This window comes from Cyprinus carpio, chromosome A4, assembly GCF_018340385.1.
Source record: "Cyprinus carpio isolate SPL01 chromosome A4, ASM1834038v1, whole genome shotgun sequence".
Lineage (NCBI taxonomy): Eukaryota > Metazoa > Chordata > Actinopteri > Cypriniformes > Cyprinidae > Cyprinus > Cyprinus carpio.
In genome coordinates, this window is record NC_056575.1 from 32,153,528 (window position 1) to 32,171,307 (window position 17,780).

At 37.2% G+C, this 17,780-nt stretch overlaps 1 protein-coding gene across 1 annotated transcript in view; it reads right to left on the reverse strand.

Annotated features, from left to right (window-relative positions):
• Positions 1–13,654: 13,654 nt before the first annotated feature.
• LOC109065257 (protein NLRC3-like) overlaps positions 13,655–17,780 on the reverse strand; it is a 35,021-nt gene continuing 30,895 nt past the window's right edge. Inside the window, 2 exon segments of the mRNA XM_042746876.1 lie at positions 13,655–14,064; positions 15,011–15,184. Coding sequence (XP_042602810.1) covers positions 13,887–14,064; positions 15,011–15,184 — 352 coding nt within the window. The 3' untranslated portion in view covers positions 13,655–13,886.

Here is a 17,780-nt window from a genome sequence, read left to right on the forward strand (position 1 = left end):
CGAGACCGGTGAGTGGAGCAGGTGTCGCTCATTTCCCAATCACTCCACCGGCCTCGCTCCGTTCCCACAGCTCTCGGCCCGCCCCACTCGTCACACTTCCCAATCCTTACAAATTGAGACCACAAACACATCACATAACTGTAAGTAATAATAATAATAATAACTATGCACCCATTTGTATTTCAAATTTATTTCTTACAGATTATAAATGTGTGAATTTCTTCCTGATGATTCTTTTCCTGTGGTAATAAAGGTAATAAGAGTTGGTTATGCTTTAAGCTGGTTATGCTTTATGCTGCAGTGTTTTGCATTGGTTAAGCCAAAGACTATAGAATACCCAAGACGTGTCACTCCTATAGTTTTGAATGGGGAAAAATGCAACGCTCAATCGCAGGAAGCTCCACCTTCTGAATGAAGGAGCCAGTCGCTAATCGGTAAAGTCAGTGTGTCACTGCAGCTGCCGTTAGAAGTCCCCTTGCTATTGATAGTTTTCACGTGACGTCGCAGACTCATAGGAACACCCACCTGGAGGGCAAAATGAAGCTTTGCTCCACTGTCCACCAGCTAATGGTTTTCTATGTTTTTTTTATGTTCATATTCCAGCCTCATCTGCTTGCCTATGTAAACTATGCATCATTAAAATAGAGAATATTACTGTTTTAAATATATGAAAGCACTTTAAAAGGTTTTACAATGTTTTGTCTCACTGTTTAATGATTGAAATATTGCCGCGGGTGCTTTATATGGATTGCAAATGGCTAAAACTTGCATTTTGCTCACATATCTTTGTTTCATTCTCTTGAGAGGTGATCGGCTTTGAAACAGATGGACAATTGACAGGCTTGTGCTGCAGTTCTATGGATGTTTTGCCCTCCAGGTCTTCAAGCTGGTCACGTGACTGAAAGCTATGAATAGAAACGTTCTGAGATATGCACTGGCTGATCTAGCCTGAATAATAAGCTTTTTATAATGCTATTTGAGCAAAATAAACAATATTTATGACACAGTTGATATCAGTTTTTTGTTGATTTCAAATATAAATTTAATCGCAAGCTTAGTGAACAGTTTTGTAGAATTTGATGTTTCACCATTCAAAGAGATAGGAGCTGCACTCGCATGCCCGAGAGTCGTTTCAAAGATGGCCGCCGAGTGACATGACTTGTCTTAATGACTTGACTTTGACTAATTCCAGTACATAACCTATAGTATGTTGCACTTGTGCGACTGATCGAATTACTCCCTGATACGACTCGTTCTTCCCGAGTCACATTAAAGATTTGTTCAAAAGGAACTAATCATTCAAGAACGACCCATTACTACTAGTTTGATGTTAAACTGTCATATTAGCAGAAACTAAAGATCGGATCTGTGCATTAAGCCTCGCAGTGTAAACACAGCCTCTCTCTCTCTCTCTCTCAACTTGGAGATGTTAAATGTGTTCTTTATTTTTTTTCTGCAGTAGGTGGCTTACACACACACAGAGTTTAATACAGGAAATGCTTTGGAATTGCAGATTCATTACATTTTGTTTTAAATGATGTATTTCTGGGTTTTCTGCCTCTAGAGAAAGTTACAGTGGACAGTGATTTAGAGGAGTTTAATAATTCCAGTCCAAAAGCTAACAATTACACTGTCAGTTTGTTACATATCATATTTTTTCTAATGTATGTTTCCATTTCTTTTTATCAAATATTACTTAAATTAGTTTGTTTCTGGGGAGGGTAAATTACTAGGAATTATTTGTGATTCTTCGCTGGATCCTTTTTTTTTGTGATCAACTTTTTTTTACATTTTGATTTAACAAAACATCCATTCAAACAAACAAAACAGGGAAGGGGGAGCAACAGACATATCAATTTTTTTATATTTTTAAAGATGAGGAAGAAGAAGAAAAATAAAAAAAAATATTTTTTTTTTTTATTCATTTACATAATCCAAAATTTTAGTAGAAAAACATTGCCATGCATCAGTGGTACTGGGTTTAGCCCTGTTCATTCATGCTGTTGTATGTTCACAAGTCATTATTTTAAGGAGGTTGTGAATCCAAAATGTTTTTGCACACATGTGAGGAGTAAACCAGTTTGATCTCTGGATCCTTTTTATGACTTTTTACTCTCTTGACTGCTTGCACAACTACTTCTGCATGCAGCATTTCCAGTTTAACATCTAGCAGCCTTACAAACAGAGAGATGTTCATGGAAAGGCAGATTATTCCAAAGATACACTGATATATGAGTTTAATTCCAGAAAATTGAAAGAATAGCAGCAGTGCCACTATGGTTTTGTTGTTCCTGTTTGCTTCCACTGCATACATGCATCTTTTGTGTCATGTACTTGGTCAGTTTGGAATATATTGTATCTTTATCCTTCATGAGTTGAAAGGTTATAGTGAAAAAAAGAATAGTTTGTCAGCTTTATGCAGAGATTTGTCAATGATCAGACCAGCTTAATTGTTCTTTTCAGAGTAGACCCCTGCAAGGAAAAAAATAAAACTAAATAAAAAATAAAAACTTTTTTTTTTTTTCAAAATTAGGTCCTGGCCCGGCCCTGTCCCGAGACACACAGGGCCTAGCCTGGCCTGTGTCCGACAGCTCGTCAGAGTTACCGACCCGAGCTCATATTTTTTCCCCTTCTCCCAAAACAGCTTATACTACTGATTCAGCTATTAAAATAGTTTAAAATAGTTTAAAATTAAATTAACTTAGAAAAACTTCGGAGCAATTTTTGTTTGTTAAATATAAGTTTTAGTTTTTTTTTAAGTAGCAACCAAGTGGCCAGCGGCAGACAGTGAGCCTATGTTTGAGCAATTTAGTCTTCTCAAATCATCACGACTTGCCTAAAATAAAATCTATAGATATAAAACAGTTCAAGCATATAACAATATTTAACCGTTAAACCTAGATAAATGTGCGCTATAGCCTATAGTTTGTGCGGAGACACTTTGCAGGACATGGAGATGCCAGCGTGATCACTAACACAATCATTCGTAACTACAAAGGGTCTACTTTTATTTGTGTGCACTCACAATATCAACAAAACGTTGTGCTTTTATAAAATAAAGAAAACAAACATGATGCGCTTTCTGCCGTCTCGTCTTTAACAGGAGTACAAAAATGAACCGAAACTCTGTGAATACATGCCTCAAAGACATGCTAAATATATCTATAGATAGCTTTACATTACTACTTAAGGAAATAAAACAAATCAAAAACAAAAACTCATTAAAAACTTCATTAAAGTCATAATCCGTAAAGATGCACTTCTCTCTAAAGGTGCGTCTGAGGAGATGACGAGTCAGGATCGTCATCTTCATCTTTGTGACAAAGACTCAGAAAACACTGTTTATTAGTAAATAATTCAAATATCTCCTTACTGTTTCCCCTGGACACATTTATGGTAATTACTTTTGTCGGTGCTTTCTGGCAAGCTTAAGCCTATTGTGTGTATTTAAACACAGAACTGTTCAGCTGAGCTGACGGCACGCACCATACTGCTGTTCATCTGAGCTGCTGCTGCTGGACAATAAACACCATTGACAGTTGCGGTAGCATGGTCTCGTGTTGTTTCCACCAGCACGGCAATTTGTTTTCATCACTAATTGATGGATGACTAAAATATAAAAATAAGGAGGCCCGGCCCGTGTCTGAACTATGACGTGAAAATTGTCCCGAAGCCCGGCTCGAGGGGCGTAAGAAAGTCGGAAATGCAGGGCTTGTAAAGTTTCTGAATAAAATTCTGACACAGCAAAGCAGCTTTTAGATCTTTTAGTGAACTTATAAATGTGCGTTACAATTGTTTACATCTCTCTCTGCTCCCCGCTCCATTTTTCTTCCCTCCCGCTCCCGCAGTCTCAACACAACAAAACCACTAACACGCCCCCATGTGGACTGAATGAACAATGTCTGCTTTCAACCTTAAACACATCACATGTGGAAATAATATAACCTAACGTCACGTTTTAAATCGTGAACATTACAGGGCTCTATTTCAGAGTCCACTAAAGTATCATCACCGCAGCATACTGTATGTGAAGATGACGCTACACTTCCAGCAGACCCAGCGTTCAAAAGTAAGAGAGCTATGATAATTTTTTTTAGATAATTTTGTGATTATGGCTGACTGACAAGTTCATATAACCTTATGTTCATAACACATGTAGGGTAAGACGGGGCAAGATGACCCTCCACTCTCACCCTAATTTTCTTCATTATAGACAGCATTTTTGTAATTTCATCTGATTATCAACATTTATGAATTTAGTCAGTTGAACAGTTTTGAGGTTGATTTAGTTTTGTGTCACTGGAAAATCTATGACTGTATTTTGACGTTGTCTATGACATTGTGTATTTGATAAGTAGGTATCTGTGAACACATTAATATTTTCAGATTTGTGGAGTAAGCAATATTCTATTTTGAAGTGAAATTATAAAATTAGACCCTGGAGGTAATTAGACCCCCCAGAATTGACACAAAATTAAGGTTTAAATGTAACACTTATTATAATTCAAAATTAACTTTCAGTTGATTCTCTTTTACTTAGATTCTGCTTTGTCTTTTACCAGTTATTCAGTTAATTTGCCAAAATACAGTGTTACAATGATTTAGTATTTATATATATAGTTGATAATTAAATAACTTATAAATATTAATACAAATGTTATAAGGGGTAATTTACTTGGGATGAGCTTTTTAAGAATAAATAAGAGGCTATCTTAGGCCCCCATGTAGTGCTAGATTTGTTTATTTAGTTGTCATTGCTCAGATGTCAAATTATTCTATTTCCTTCCCATATCATATTGACTGATCGTCATCGTCATCATCCTATACATGCTATATTTCTGTCTAAATATATTACAATTTACAGGTAAATGCACATTGTTCTCTAGGGAGCATCTTCCCTCATCTTAACATACCACTATAGCATGTTTAAAGCAATGGAGTATTTACATTTATATAAAATTTTTACAATATTTATATTACATACTATTTTGATTTTGAAACTGAATTACTGATGTATACGAGGACAATTCAGCTCTTAATTTCCTAATACTAAAGGAATCTTTTGGTAACTCACAACTGAAATTCAGATCAGTTCTTGCGGCCACAATTTGATTTAAACTATTCATGAGTTTATATCAAATTTCAGACTGTTTTATGCAGATTTGATTTTAGTTTACTGTATTTCCCTATTTGACTGCAGCAGACAGTTTAACACTAGAACCGCCACGGGTCAATTTTACCCGTGGCTGTTTTTCAAATATACATAACAGACTTAAAATAAAACATTCAAGTCTCTCAGTCATTGACTTTTATTAAAATGATGTAATTTACAATCCAGTGTTGTTAAAATAATTTAGATAAAACCAGATCAAAAAACGGGGCATTTATACCTATAAGCGTCAGTGGGTCAAATTTACCCAATATATAATGCATGTATTTTCTTGCCACTTGTTTTAACATTGTACATTTCTAGCCAACACCTTTCACTCACTGATTTAGTGGTTATCAGTTTAATAAATTAAGTCAAAATGACTAAAAAAAAAGGCGATTTATGGAAGGTATTAGAAACACTAAATGCCATGAGTGATGGAGAGTCTGATGCATCCTGGGTCGGCTCAGCATCTAACGGTGATCATATTTACATGTTTTAGCCTAACATTACTCCAATCAATCAAACTTTGGTTTAATTATTTAATTTTTGTCTTGCATATCGTTTATTGTTTGCTACTGCGTTGCTATTTACAGCAATATTGTTGACTTGATTGCAAATGATTGCACAGATACTATTTAAACTGAACTGTGCTGGATGATGACTTCACTGAATTCAATGATGAACTGCCTTTAACTGTCATTTTGCATTATTGACACACTGATTTCCTAATTAATGTTGTTCAGTTGCTTTGACAAAATCTTTTTTGTTTAAAGCGCTATATAAATAAAGGTGACTTGACTTGACTATTCTAGTCTGGCCGTTTGCTGAAGAAAAAAATAAATAAAACCCCAATCTATATGATGTAATAATAAAACAATTTTTTGATTACCCAAAGTTTAACGGTTTTGCATTTAAAAAGTCTTGAACATAAAACAACAGGATAAAAATATAGTTGATGACTAGACATAATCATTTCATGACTCTAGACACTTCTTTGTGAAGACATATGATATGTTTTTTAGCCATATAAATACATTTGTAATGTACGTGGGTAAAATTTACCCGCTTGCGCTTTTAGGTATATAGCGACCTCTGGCGGTTCTAGTGTTGATAGATATTGAAGAAAAAATCTCACTAAATTAAATATAATCTTTGAAATTTGTATATTCTTCCCATTTTAGTCAACCCAATATTTTAAAAAAAATGCTAAAGCTGAATTCAATCATTACACACAAGACGAGTAGTCATCTGGTAAATAAAAATAAATGAACAAGAGGACAAATCCTATATAAAAATTATACAAATTGACAATTTTAAGATTTCCAGATTCTGAAGCCTAGGTTTATTTAAAATGTCTTAAGAAATACTGCAAAAATTTAATAATCAAATGTAAAAATAAAATATTGTATAGTCTTCACTGTATGAATTACATACAAATTGATAGTGATTCAGTCAAAAGCAGTATGATTATTTCATATATATATCTGTAACAGATGGCAACAATTTATTAGGCTGCTGTCCCTTTAAGAACATATTTGTGTGTGTATTTGACTATTTAAGTGCAATAAGCTGTGAAAGAGAACTGAATTCAGCATCACATGTATCTGAGAGGCAGCATTTGTGCTTGTGCTTCAGCTGTGTGCTTCATCTCCGTTACTTCGTTTGTTTGTTTTGCACTGTTAACTGTGATTAATAACACGTTAACATGTCAGAAACTTCAAGTAGTACTGCGAAGGTAAAGAAATGTAATAGTTGATGACTAGACACTTCAGAAAATATTTTTTTACAGTTTGTTGATGGATGTAGATTCGCGATTTATGTGAAACGATTTTATTCCCCACACATTCTTAAAAACAAACATTAAATGTAATTTCTATAAATTGACAGTAATTATAGCAATTAGATTACCAATGTCAATAATTAATAATTAAGAATATGTCATTTGAACCATTAAGATTTGTGTTGTTTAGTTATTGTTTTAATTTTTTAGTGCTGAATTAGAGTTCAAGCAGCAGCATGAGCTCATGTTACGTCCCTCCACTACCTGTGGTGGCTCTGTTTCCTCTATTAAGGTTTGGCTGCTTGGCAATATGTTTTCATGTGTTATTGGGTGCAGGTGTGATCGTTAACGAGTGGGCGGAGAGACACCCTTTAAAATCGGAGGCACTCCATGGAGAGGGGAGAGACTTGAGTTCTGTCATCCATGCTTGTTGTTGATCTTCCTGCATTTGTTTTTGTCCCATTGTAGATAATCTTCCTCTTATTTTTCTGTTTTGTTTGTAATTTACTCAATTGATTAATAAATCCCCTAGATAAACGAGTCATCCCCTGAGTCTGCCACTTTATTATTTTAGTTTCATTATTTTTGGTGGTATCCTTAGTCGGTACGTTTCGGGGGTTGTGGTAGACTGTGCAATCGGTCTGCTACATACTCACAAGCTTAACGTTTAATGTTCACCGAGTAGGGGATCCACTGAAGACTAGTGAGGCTAAGTTTAGTTTTCTTTGGGATAGGTAAGTAGGGGTTGGGGTGGAGCAGTAAATATCGCAGTCTTCTGGTACTCGCTTATTTTGTCTGTCGTTTTAGTGATTTAATAGTGCACTGCATGAAGTAGTGTTTAAGCAGGTGGAGGTCGAGTTAGACTTTTGTTGGATGCATTGATTTTTGGGGTTTTAGCCCATTCGTGAGTCTAACTTTTCCTCAACTTGTCAGTATTGTGGCGTGGTTGTCTTATGTTAAAATCATGTGGTGTAGCAGCCTGTAGTATTTTGTTTTGTTTATTTTGGATTGCTATATTAGTCATGTCTATAGCTCAGGAGTTTGCTGAAAACCCTTCTGTAGAGGCATTTAATAATCTTAAAAAAGAACAACTTTTGGAATTGGCTACTTATTATGAAATTGAGTTGTCTGCTTCCGAAAAACGACATGCCAGACAGCACTGTATTTATTAATCGCTGGAACGTTGTGGGAGCATTACACTTTCCAAAAGCTATAACGTGGTAATTCAGGAAGTCGTCTGGGGTAACAAATGCAGATATTTCTCTTGCATGACTGGTGAGGGGAATCTGCCAATAGCCTTTCAGCAAGTCAAATTTACTAATAAAAACTGCAGAACCCACCTGATCAATACAATCATCCAACCTGGGCAACGGGTAACAATCAGGTCTAGTAACTGGGTTAACACGCCGATAAGCAGTACAAAACCGAAGCGTACCATCAGGTTTTGCCACCAAGAGACATGGAGAACTCCATGGACTCATGCTAGGTTCTGCAAGGTTGTTTAAAAGCATGTACTGTACTTCCTTCTTTAACACAGCACGTTTCAAATGATTTACCCTGTATGGATGTTGCTTTATCGTCCAAAATGTCAGTCTTCTCAAAGTCTGTGAGGTGTGGGAGGTGATCAACTAAAACTGAGAGCATTTCAGTGTTGTTAAGACGACCCTCAATTAGAGCATGAGATGGATTACTTTCAGTTTCATCACTCTCTTCCACCACAACAGACAACAGCATAGATTTATCACTCGTAGACCTCGAGGAATCCAACTCCAGCTCAACTGGAGATGAACCTAGGCAAGCAGAAGCACGCTCAAAATAAGGCTTCAACATATTAATGTGACAAAGATGCTTCTGGTGCCGTCGGTCTGGAGTGGCGATTACATAATCGCGGTCAGAAACTTTATGCACTACCAGATATGGGCCAGTAAAACGAGCTTGTAAAGCAGATCCAGGAATGGGAAGTAACATAAGTACTTTATCGCCCACTTCAAAGTGTCGATCTGTGGTCTTACGGTCATACCAGTTTTTCATCTTGTCTTGTGCTCTTTCAAGATTTTCATGGGCTAACTCACGGGCTCTGTGTAAACGAGAACGAGAATGTAACACATAGCTCAGAATGTCTTTTGCAGGGAGTTCATTTAAAAACTGATCTTTCAATACAGACAATGGACCTCGTGGAGTATGTGCAAAAACAAGATCAGAGGCACTAAATCCAAGTGACTCCTGGCTCACCTCTCTACAGGCAAACAGCAGCCAGGGAACTGCATCTGCCCAATCCTTACCAGTCTCAAGGCAATATGCACGCAACATGCCCTTCAGCGTTTGATGATACTGTTCCAGTGCCCCCTGGCTTTCAGGATGATAGGCACTGGAAACATTATGTTGTATGCTAAGCTGTTTCAAAACACGGGTGAACACACGAGACATGAAATTCGATCCACGATCAGTCTGAATGATTTTTGGCAGACCAAACACAGAGAAAAATTTTAGTAGTTCCTTTAACACCACTTTGGCGGAAATTTTTTGCAGAGGAATGGCCTCCAGAAAACGAGTAGCTGCACACATCATTGTTAAAAGATATTGATATCCACTCGTGGAGTGCACAAGTGGACCAACAATATCAACAATGACATGATCAAATGGTGGGGCCAACACAGGAATGGGATATAGAGAAGCAGGAGGGATTTTCTGGTTGGGTTTGCCAACCACCTGACAGACCTTACAGGTTTTACAGAAACTAACTACACCCGCTTCAACCCTGGCCAGTAAAAATGTTGACTAACACGGTTTAGTGTTTTAACGACCCCCATATGACCAGCTACACAGTCATGAGCTACACTCAAAATTTTATCTCTGTACTCAACGGGCATAACAATCTGATGAACAGAGTTACCATGGTCTGGAACATTGTAAGGCCTCCATTTCCTCATTAAACACCGTCCTGAAAGAAAAAACATTGTGGTTTTTTATCAATGTTAATATCAGGTGAGGCAGAGCGGAATAAAGAGACTAATGACACATCTGCTTTTTGAGCAGCAATCAATTTTTGCAATAACTCCGTCATAATTTTATTTATTTTCTTATCAGGCCCAGATAGATCAATGGCCGATGACTCGGAAGATGTCTCAGACTCAAGATTCACAAAGAAAGAATCGGACAGTTCATATTCAACAGGAGAAATAGACCGCCCTCCTTTCCTTGACATAGCGCGAGTAATCGCGCATGCAGGAAAAACATCTGGATTTTTCTCTACACACTGTTTTGCTAGGTACAGTAACAACTTGAGGGAGAACTTCGGTTCCACACATTACCACCTGCCAAATCATTGCCCAAAATAAAAGACACGCCAGGAATGGGCAGAGATTCACGAACACCAACCGCAACGCGGTTAGTTAATTTGACTTGCTGAAAGGCTATTGGCAGATTCCCCTCACCAGTCGTGCAAGAGAAATATCTGCATTTGTTACCCCCGATGACTTTATGAATTACCACGATATGGCTTTTGGAATGCATAATGCTCCCGCAACGTTCCAGCGATTAATAAATACAGTGCTGTCTGGCATGTCGTTTTTCGGAAGCAGATAACTCAATTTCATAATAAGTAGCCAATTCCAAAAGTTGTTCTTTTTTAAGATTATTAAATGCCTCTACAAGGCATTACTTATTTCAGCTCCTGTGTTGGCTGCACCTGACTTTGTGACACCTTTTTTTTTAATGGTTGACGCGAGTGATCAAGGTGCTGGCGCTGTTCTCCTCCAAGATGGAGTTGAGAATGTCCATCATCCCGTTTGCTACTTCTCCAAGAAGTTTAATAAACATCAACGGTGGTACTCCACCATCGAAAAGGAGAGGCTGGCCCTTGTTCTTGCTGTCCAACACTTTGAAGTATATCTGGGTGCTTCAGGTAGAACGATCGTTTATAGTGATCATGACCACCTGAAGTTCCTAAGTCGCATGAGAAATGCCAATCAACATCTGATGCGGTGGAGTTTGATCTTACAACCTTTTAACATTGAGGTCAAGCATATCCATGGTACTGATAACGTCTTGGTAGATGCCTTATCTAGAGTACCTTAGTCCAGTATTTCTGTTTACAGTTATTTGGTAACTGTATTGTCGCAACTGCATAATAATAAAAAAAGAAATAAAAGAAGTTTAGTTTTGAAATTGTCACACGCATCTCTATTGGTGGGGTGTTTGTGTCTGGAATTATGTGTCTTGTTATTTATATTATGATTATGGAGACTGGAGTCACCATTTTGGTGTGGGGGTGTGTTACGTCCGTCCACTACCTGTGGTGGCTCTGTTTCCTCTATTACGGTTTGGCTGCTTGGCAATATGTTTTCATGTGTTATTGGGTGCAGCTGTGATCGTTAACGAGCGGGCGGAGAGACACCCTTTAAAATCGGAGGCACTCCATGGAGAGGGGAGAGACTTGAGTTCTGGCATCCACGCTTGTTGTTGATCTTCCTGCATTTGTTTTTGTCCCATTGTAGATAATCTTCCTCTTATTTTTCTGTTTTGCTTGTAATTTACTCAATTGATTAATAAATCCCCTAGATAAACGAGTCCAACTGACTTTGCGGTCATTTTATGTTGTGACCAGTGTGCCTGATCATAACAGCTCACTAGAGCAGATGAGTTATTCACTGATAAGTCTCGGTCATGCAACACTAAACAGCGATGTGAGATCCAGTGTGAAGAGCTTGATTTCAGAGAAGAACACAAATGACTCAGTGATTTTAACTAGTTTATAGCCACATGAAACAGTGCTGACAAACAGCAGAAACACTGTGAGCAGCGATACAGTCAGAAGACTTTTCCATCTACAAATCACCATCATTTACCATGGATTTACTGTAGTAACACTAATGGCACCATGGTGTTGTGGCAGAAATGTGGGATATTCATATCGAATTTTATTATATTATTAATATAGACATAAATTAATTGTATTAAAGGAGTAATGGAATTTAATGGCAGTATTTTTTGTGATTAAGCTATAGCGTTTGTGTATTTAGACTACTGTTTTTCATACAAATACCATGAATCCATATAGTTATATTTTTTTACCATGGTATTGAGGTATAATATGTGTGGTTTTAACTGTGGTTATCATGATCTAAATGTTTGCTACTATGGTCGACCAATGGTTAAATTTAATAAAACTCAAACATTCAGATTAACTAAATTTCACAATATAAAAATGAGGTTGTAACAATTTTTACAGATGTTACTGTTTTTGATAATGAACATCAACTTACATCTGCATCCAAACTCAAGCTACGGTCAAATGTGCATTTCTAAGAGACAAGAAAATTTAATATTATTAGTATTGCAGCCTGCACTGCAAACTGTGCTGAAGATGCGTGTCAAAGTCAGGAACACAAACCTGCTTCATGATTTATAGTTATCATTAAAACATGCAGAGACTAAACTGGCTGGAAAAGTGTTAAGAATTTAGAAATGTGAAGTGTTTGTCATGTTCTGACCATAAAGAGTAATTTAAAACCACAGTTGACAGTCTGGTTTCTACAACTTTCACTTAGGAGCAAAATCTGCCTTTAAACTTAAAAGAAATAAAGATTAGAAATTTATTGTGATAATTATCGATATCGACTGATATAAACTAATTTTATCGTGATAAATTTTAGGCCATATTGGCCAGCAATAATACATCAATTTAAACAATATATTTTATTTGTGAACTGATGTTCGGCTGTTCCTTTAATAGTCAACTTTTGTTCATTCATCAGACATCAAAGCTCAATAAACACTGGTCACAGACATGAAGATGCACCTTCAGTTTCACTGAGCTGATTGCTCACTTAAAACCCGCCACAGATTATGTTTTCAATCTTAAATTTGATTTTGACTTGACATAAAGTGGTGATTTGTAAATGGGTGAGCTGTTTGTTTACTTTTTTAATGTTTATTTTTGACATTTTTGTCTTTATTTAAATAGAACAGTGTAGAGCTGACAGGAAGTGAAATGGGAGCGAGAGGGAGGGGGGCGGGATTAGGAAAGGTCCTCGAGCCAGGATTTGAACTCAAGATGCCTGTAGCACAATGGCTCTATATGTTGGCGTGCTGCCCACAAGGCTTTCTGAGCTGAAGGTTTGTTTACTTTTTAACTACTCCTCCTATTAACACCCATTATTTTTTTCATTCAGACTAATTTGTGGGTGCGGAATGATTTATCGTGTGAACCAGTAATAGCAGATCATAACCATATCCAATCTTGCAATGGAGGCATTGCCTCCTGTCACGTGACTTTACCCCATTCATTCTCAATTACCTACCACCAAACCCAACACACGCTGTAGGGGTCTGTACAAACTCAATGGAGGCAAGAGAGATGTGGCCTCCTGCTGTAACTTTACCTGCGAATGTCAATGTTTGACAATGTAAGTTCACAAAAACAAGCAATTTATATCTTATGATCCTTCAACAGCAACAAAGATGGCAATGACTTAAATGTTGCATTTGATCAAATAATGCAAAATGACAGTACAGTTCTGTAACTATAAAGGCCTTTCCACTCTAAGTGTGAAAAAACGAAATGAATATCGGATGCGATGACACACTGGATTAAAACAATACATTTCTATGGATGCTTCCACATAGACCGCAAACATTCGCCCACCGAAAATGCTTTTTGCTAGCAATGTTACTTTGTATTAAATAAAACGTCTATAAATAATGCAGCTCCTATTCTATTCAAAAGTAGATTGTCTTTTTACAAACTGCTTTAAAAATGTGTTGAAGTCAGTTTAAATGAGTGTGAGTTCAATCCCTACAATGACCAAAAACTGGTTGTGTGTTTGGCAGACCCCAGATATACACAATACCTGAAATGTCCCCACAAGTAACCACTGCGTCAGGTTTATAACTTTTGTAGTGAAATATTTGCAATCTGAAGCGAGGGAAACAGGCTTTTTAGTTTTTGTCACATTATTTTTTTTTTAGTTCTGTAGGATCATATGAAAGGGTGGTTCCCATTATGTAGCAATTCTGACAGGTGACCCCCACAATGCATAAAAACAATTGTGTGTGTAGGTGTGTGTGAGTGTGTGTAGACGTACATTTCTTTATTCCTGCTGTAATCCTGGATTCTCCTCCATGATCCACACTAGAAAACACACACAGCGTCACATTCAGTCAGTAAACAAATTGCTGTTGCTATGCAGTTACTATACAACAGTGGTTTTCAAACCGGTCCTGTGAGCACCCCCAGCACTGCACATTTTTTGTGTCTCCCTTACCTATCACACCTGATAATCAGCTCATTAGTAAAGACTGCAAGACCTGAAATGTGTGTTAGAAATAGGGAGGCATACAAAATGTGAGGTGCTAGGGGTGCTTGCAGGACCGGTTTGAAAACCACTGCTATACAAGGTACTCAGGGTGGTTGCTAAACTACATGATGTGGTTGCTTTGCGGTTGATAACGTGTTCTGGGTGGTTGCTAGGGTACTCAGGATGGTTTCTAAGATGTTGCTATGCAGTTGCTAGGGTACTCAGGATGATTGCTTGGGAGCGGTAGCTTATTATCATTCAAAGAGACACGGCTCCCTGTGAACAGAGCTGTTTTTGACAAGGTAAAAAGGGTGTTGTTTTACACAATCATTGAGGAATTTTAACCAAAGTATGTTGCAGACATTTCATGAAGATCCTAAAGAATCATACCAACTTGTGGAAAATGGGCATTCGATGCCCCCTTTAAAGTCAGGGCTTTTTTTGTTCCTTCTTTTACAAGTTATCATTTTGAAAATGTTTGTTTCTACCTTTTATGGAAGCTGTAGGAAGGTGGCTGCCATTTTTGTTGTGTTTTCTCCTGTTTTGAGGCCAGTTAGGGGGTGAGTTAAAGTACTGTAAAGTACTGTTTTGTTGTTCATTTTTTTGGTTTGAGCAGTTTAGTTAAGATTTTACTAGAAGACTAAAAAAAGAAGACTTGTGCTCTTTATATCCTAAATATATTGCTGCATCCTCTAAAAACTTCTAGACTCATATAAATATACCCAGAGACACCGAAACGTTTAAACAATAAAACCTAAAACCTCTTCCTGCTCGACATACTTGAATTTATCCAGTGAGCAGTTTGGATCCTCCAGTTTTTCAGAGAGTAGCTTGACTCCTGAATCTCCAGGGTGATTATAGCTTAGATCCAGCTCTCTCAAGTGTGAGGGGTTTAAAGTCAGAGCTGAAGACACATAACAACATCCCTCCTCTGTCACCATACAGCCAGACAACCTACAAAAACATACAGCAACAGTCCACATCACATTCGTTTGTTTGTTCTGTATATCACATTATGTGCTGTATCCTTTTTGTATTAAACTGATTATTCAATAAAAAAGTATTGTGCACATTTATTGTTATTCTGATCTTGTCAGTCGGGTCAAATGTGTAATATTCACAGAGACAGAACAGTCACTTTATGAATATGTGCAATTAGCTTGTTTGTGTACTGAAAATCTGATTATTTTATTTTAAAGATGACCAAGCAATGCGCTGAGGAGGTAGGAGCATAGAAATATATCCTATTCACACAGGCCTCATTCATACTAGTGTGCTCATATGAGGACATCCTCAGACCTCAGCATTAGTTAACAGTCATTTGACTGGTCAGGCTGGTTAAATGGTTGACCATAGTTAATATTTATAATATTCATTTTTAATTTCTGGATAATGATTTGATGTATTTTTTGTGCTTACAGTTATGGCCAAAAGTTTTGGCAGCGACATAAATTTTGTGTTTTGCAAAGTTTGCTGCTTCAGTATTTGTAGATTATTTTTCCATGTTTCTATGGTATACTGAAAGAAACAATGATATGCATATCATAAGTTTTAAAGGCTCTTATTGGCAAAGAATAATAGTCAATATTTACAGTGTTGACACTTCTGCAATTTGCTCTGGCATGCTGGATATTAGTTCGTGGGCCAAATCCTGATTAATGGCAATCCATTCTTGCCTTCGGATCCCGGAGTTGATCACAATTTGTGGGCTTCTGCTTGTCCACTTGCCTTTTGAGGACTGACCACAGGTTCTGTATCCGGGGAGTTGCCTGGGCACGGATCCAAAATTTCAATGTAATGATCTTCGAGCCACTTGTTTATCAATCTTGCTTTGTGACATGGTGCTCCATCATGCTGGAAAATGCACGGATCATCACCAAATTGCTCATTAGAAGAAGTTGCTCTTGCAGGACATTTTGATACCATTCTTTATTTGTGGCAGTGTTTTGGGGGAGAATTATGAGAGAGCCCACTCCCTTGGTTGAAAAGCAACCCCACACATGGATGGTCTCAGGATACTTCACTTGTCGGCACATCATAGGACTCATGGTAGTGTTTACCTTTTCTTCTCTGAACAATCGATTTTCCAGATGTCCCAAACAGTCAGAAGGGAGCTTCATCAGAGAAAATAACTGCAACAGTCTTCTGCTGTCCAATCCTTGTACTTCCTGCAGAATTTCAGTCTGTCCTTTCACGTTTTTCTTTGCTGCCATTGTCCAAAATTCTTTGTCTCACTGTGCGTGCGGATGCACTCACACCAACCTGGTGCCATTCCTGAGCAAGATCTGCATTGCTGGTGACACGATTCCGTAGCTGACTCCTCTGAAGGAAATGGTCCTTGTGCTTGCTGGACACTCTGGGAATGTCCTGAAGACTTCTTCACCGCAGTTGAACCTCTCTCCTTGAAGTTCTTGATGATCCGGTAAATGGAACTTTCAGTTGCAATATTCTTTGTAGCAATTTCCTTGTTTGTGAGGCCATTTTGAAACAAAGCAATGATGGCTGCATGTGTTTGTTTGGAGGTAACCATTGCTAACAAGAACACAATGATTGGAAGCGCTTCTTTACTCCTTTTATAGCAATCAGTCTGCTCTTAAAATCTGATAAGTATGATAGTGATTAACCTAACTAGTACTCATTCACACTTTCACTTGTGCTGCTGATATAAATTAGTCAATTAATGTCATTTTGTGTCAGGATCAAAAAACATGTATTTTTATTTTTTGTGAAAAGTATTTTTTGGCCAATTAAGATTTTAGCAATTACTTAAAATGCATCTGATCACTCCACACAATAATATAGAAACAATGTGAATGAACACCACAACAGCTTAAGCAGCAAACTTTGCAAAACACAAATGAATAAATGAATAAATATTAATCAAAAATCATGTCTAATTAATTGAAATCATGAAACTTACACAATTTAACAGCAATTTGTTAAAAGTTTAACAAAAATAAAATTTTTAAGGCACTATGAAATGTTATATTTTTTTATCAAAATTAGTTTTATTTTTACCAAATTCTGTGTTTTCTATACATTTCCTGGATTTCCTAGTCCACCAACTAGCAGCTTTGAGCAGCTTTCAACATTAACACAAAAGAACACACTGATCCTAACAACTCAAGAGAAGATTGTTAATTTTGGGGCAATAAAGCAAGATTGATGGTCAAAGAGATGCACAGCATGACTGCCACATGTAAACCAATGATAGTAATCACGATCACGAGCTCCTCGGACTGTTTTCCCCCACCCAGGACAAAGACAAGGCTCCTTCTAGACCTTTTGACCTTTTGTTCCTCCCAAAGCACACTCGCACGTTCACAGAATGACAGAGAGACTGCCTTTTTCATATGTAGATGCAACTAAAACCATCTAAAAAGGATATGCATAACTTCGCATTTTGTATGTAACCCACACATTTGACTATGATGTTCTAATCACTTATTGTGTGTGTCTTTTTAATACCTATTGAATAGCTTAAGGGTTCATATTCATGTTTAGTATGTATGTGTTTGAATCTTCTTGCTTGAAACATTTCTTCCAATCA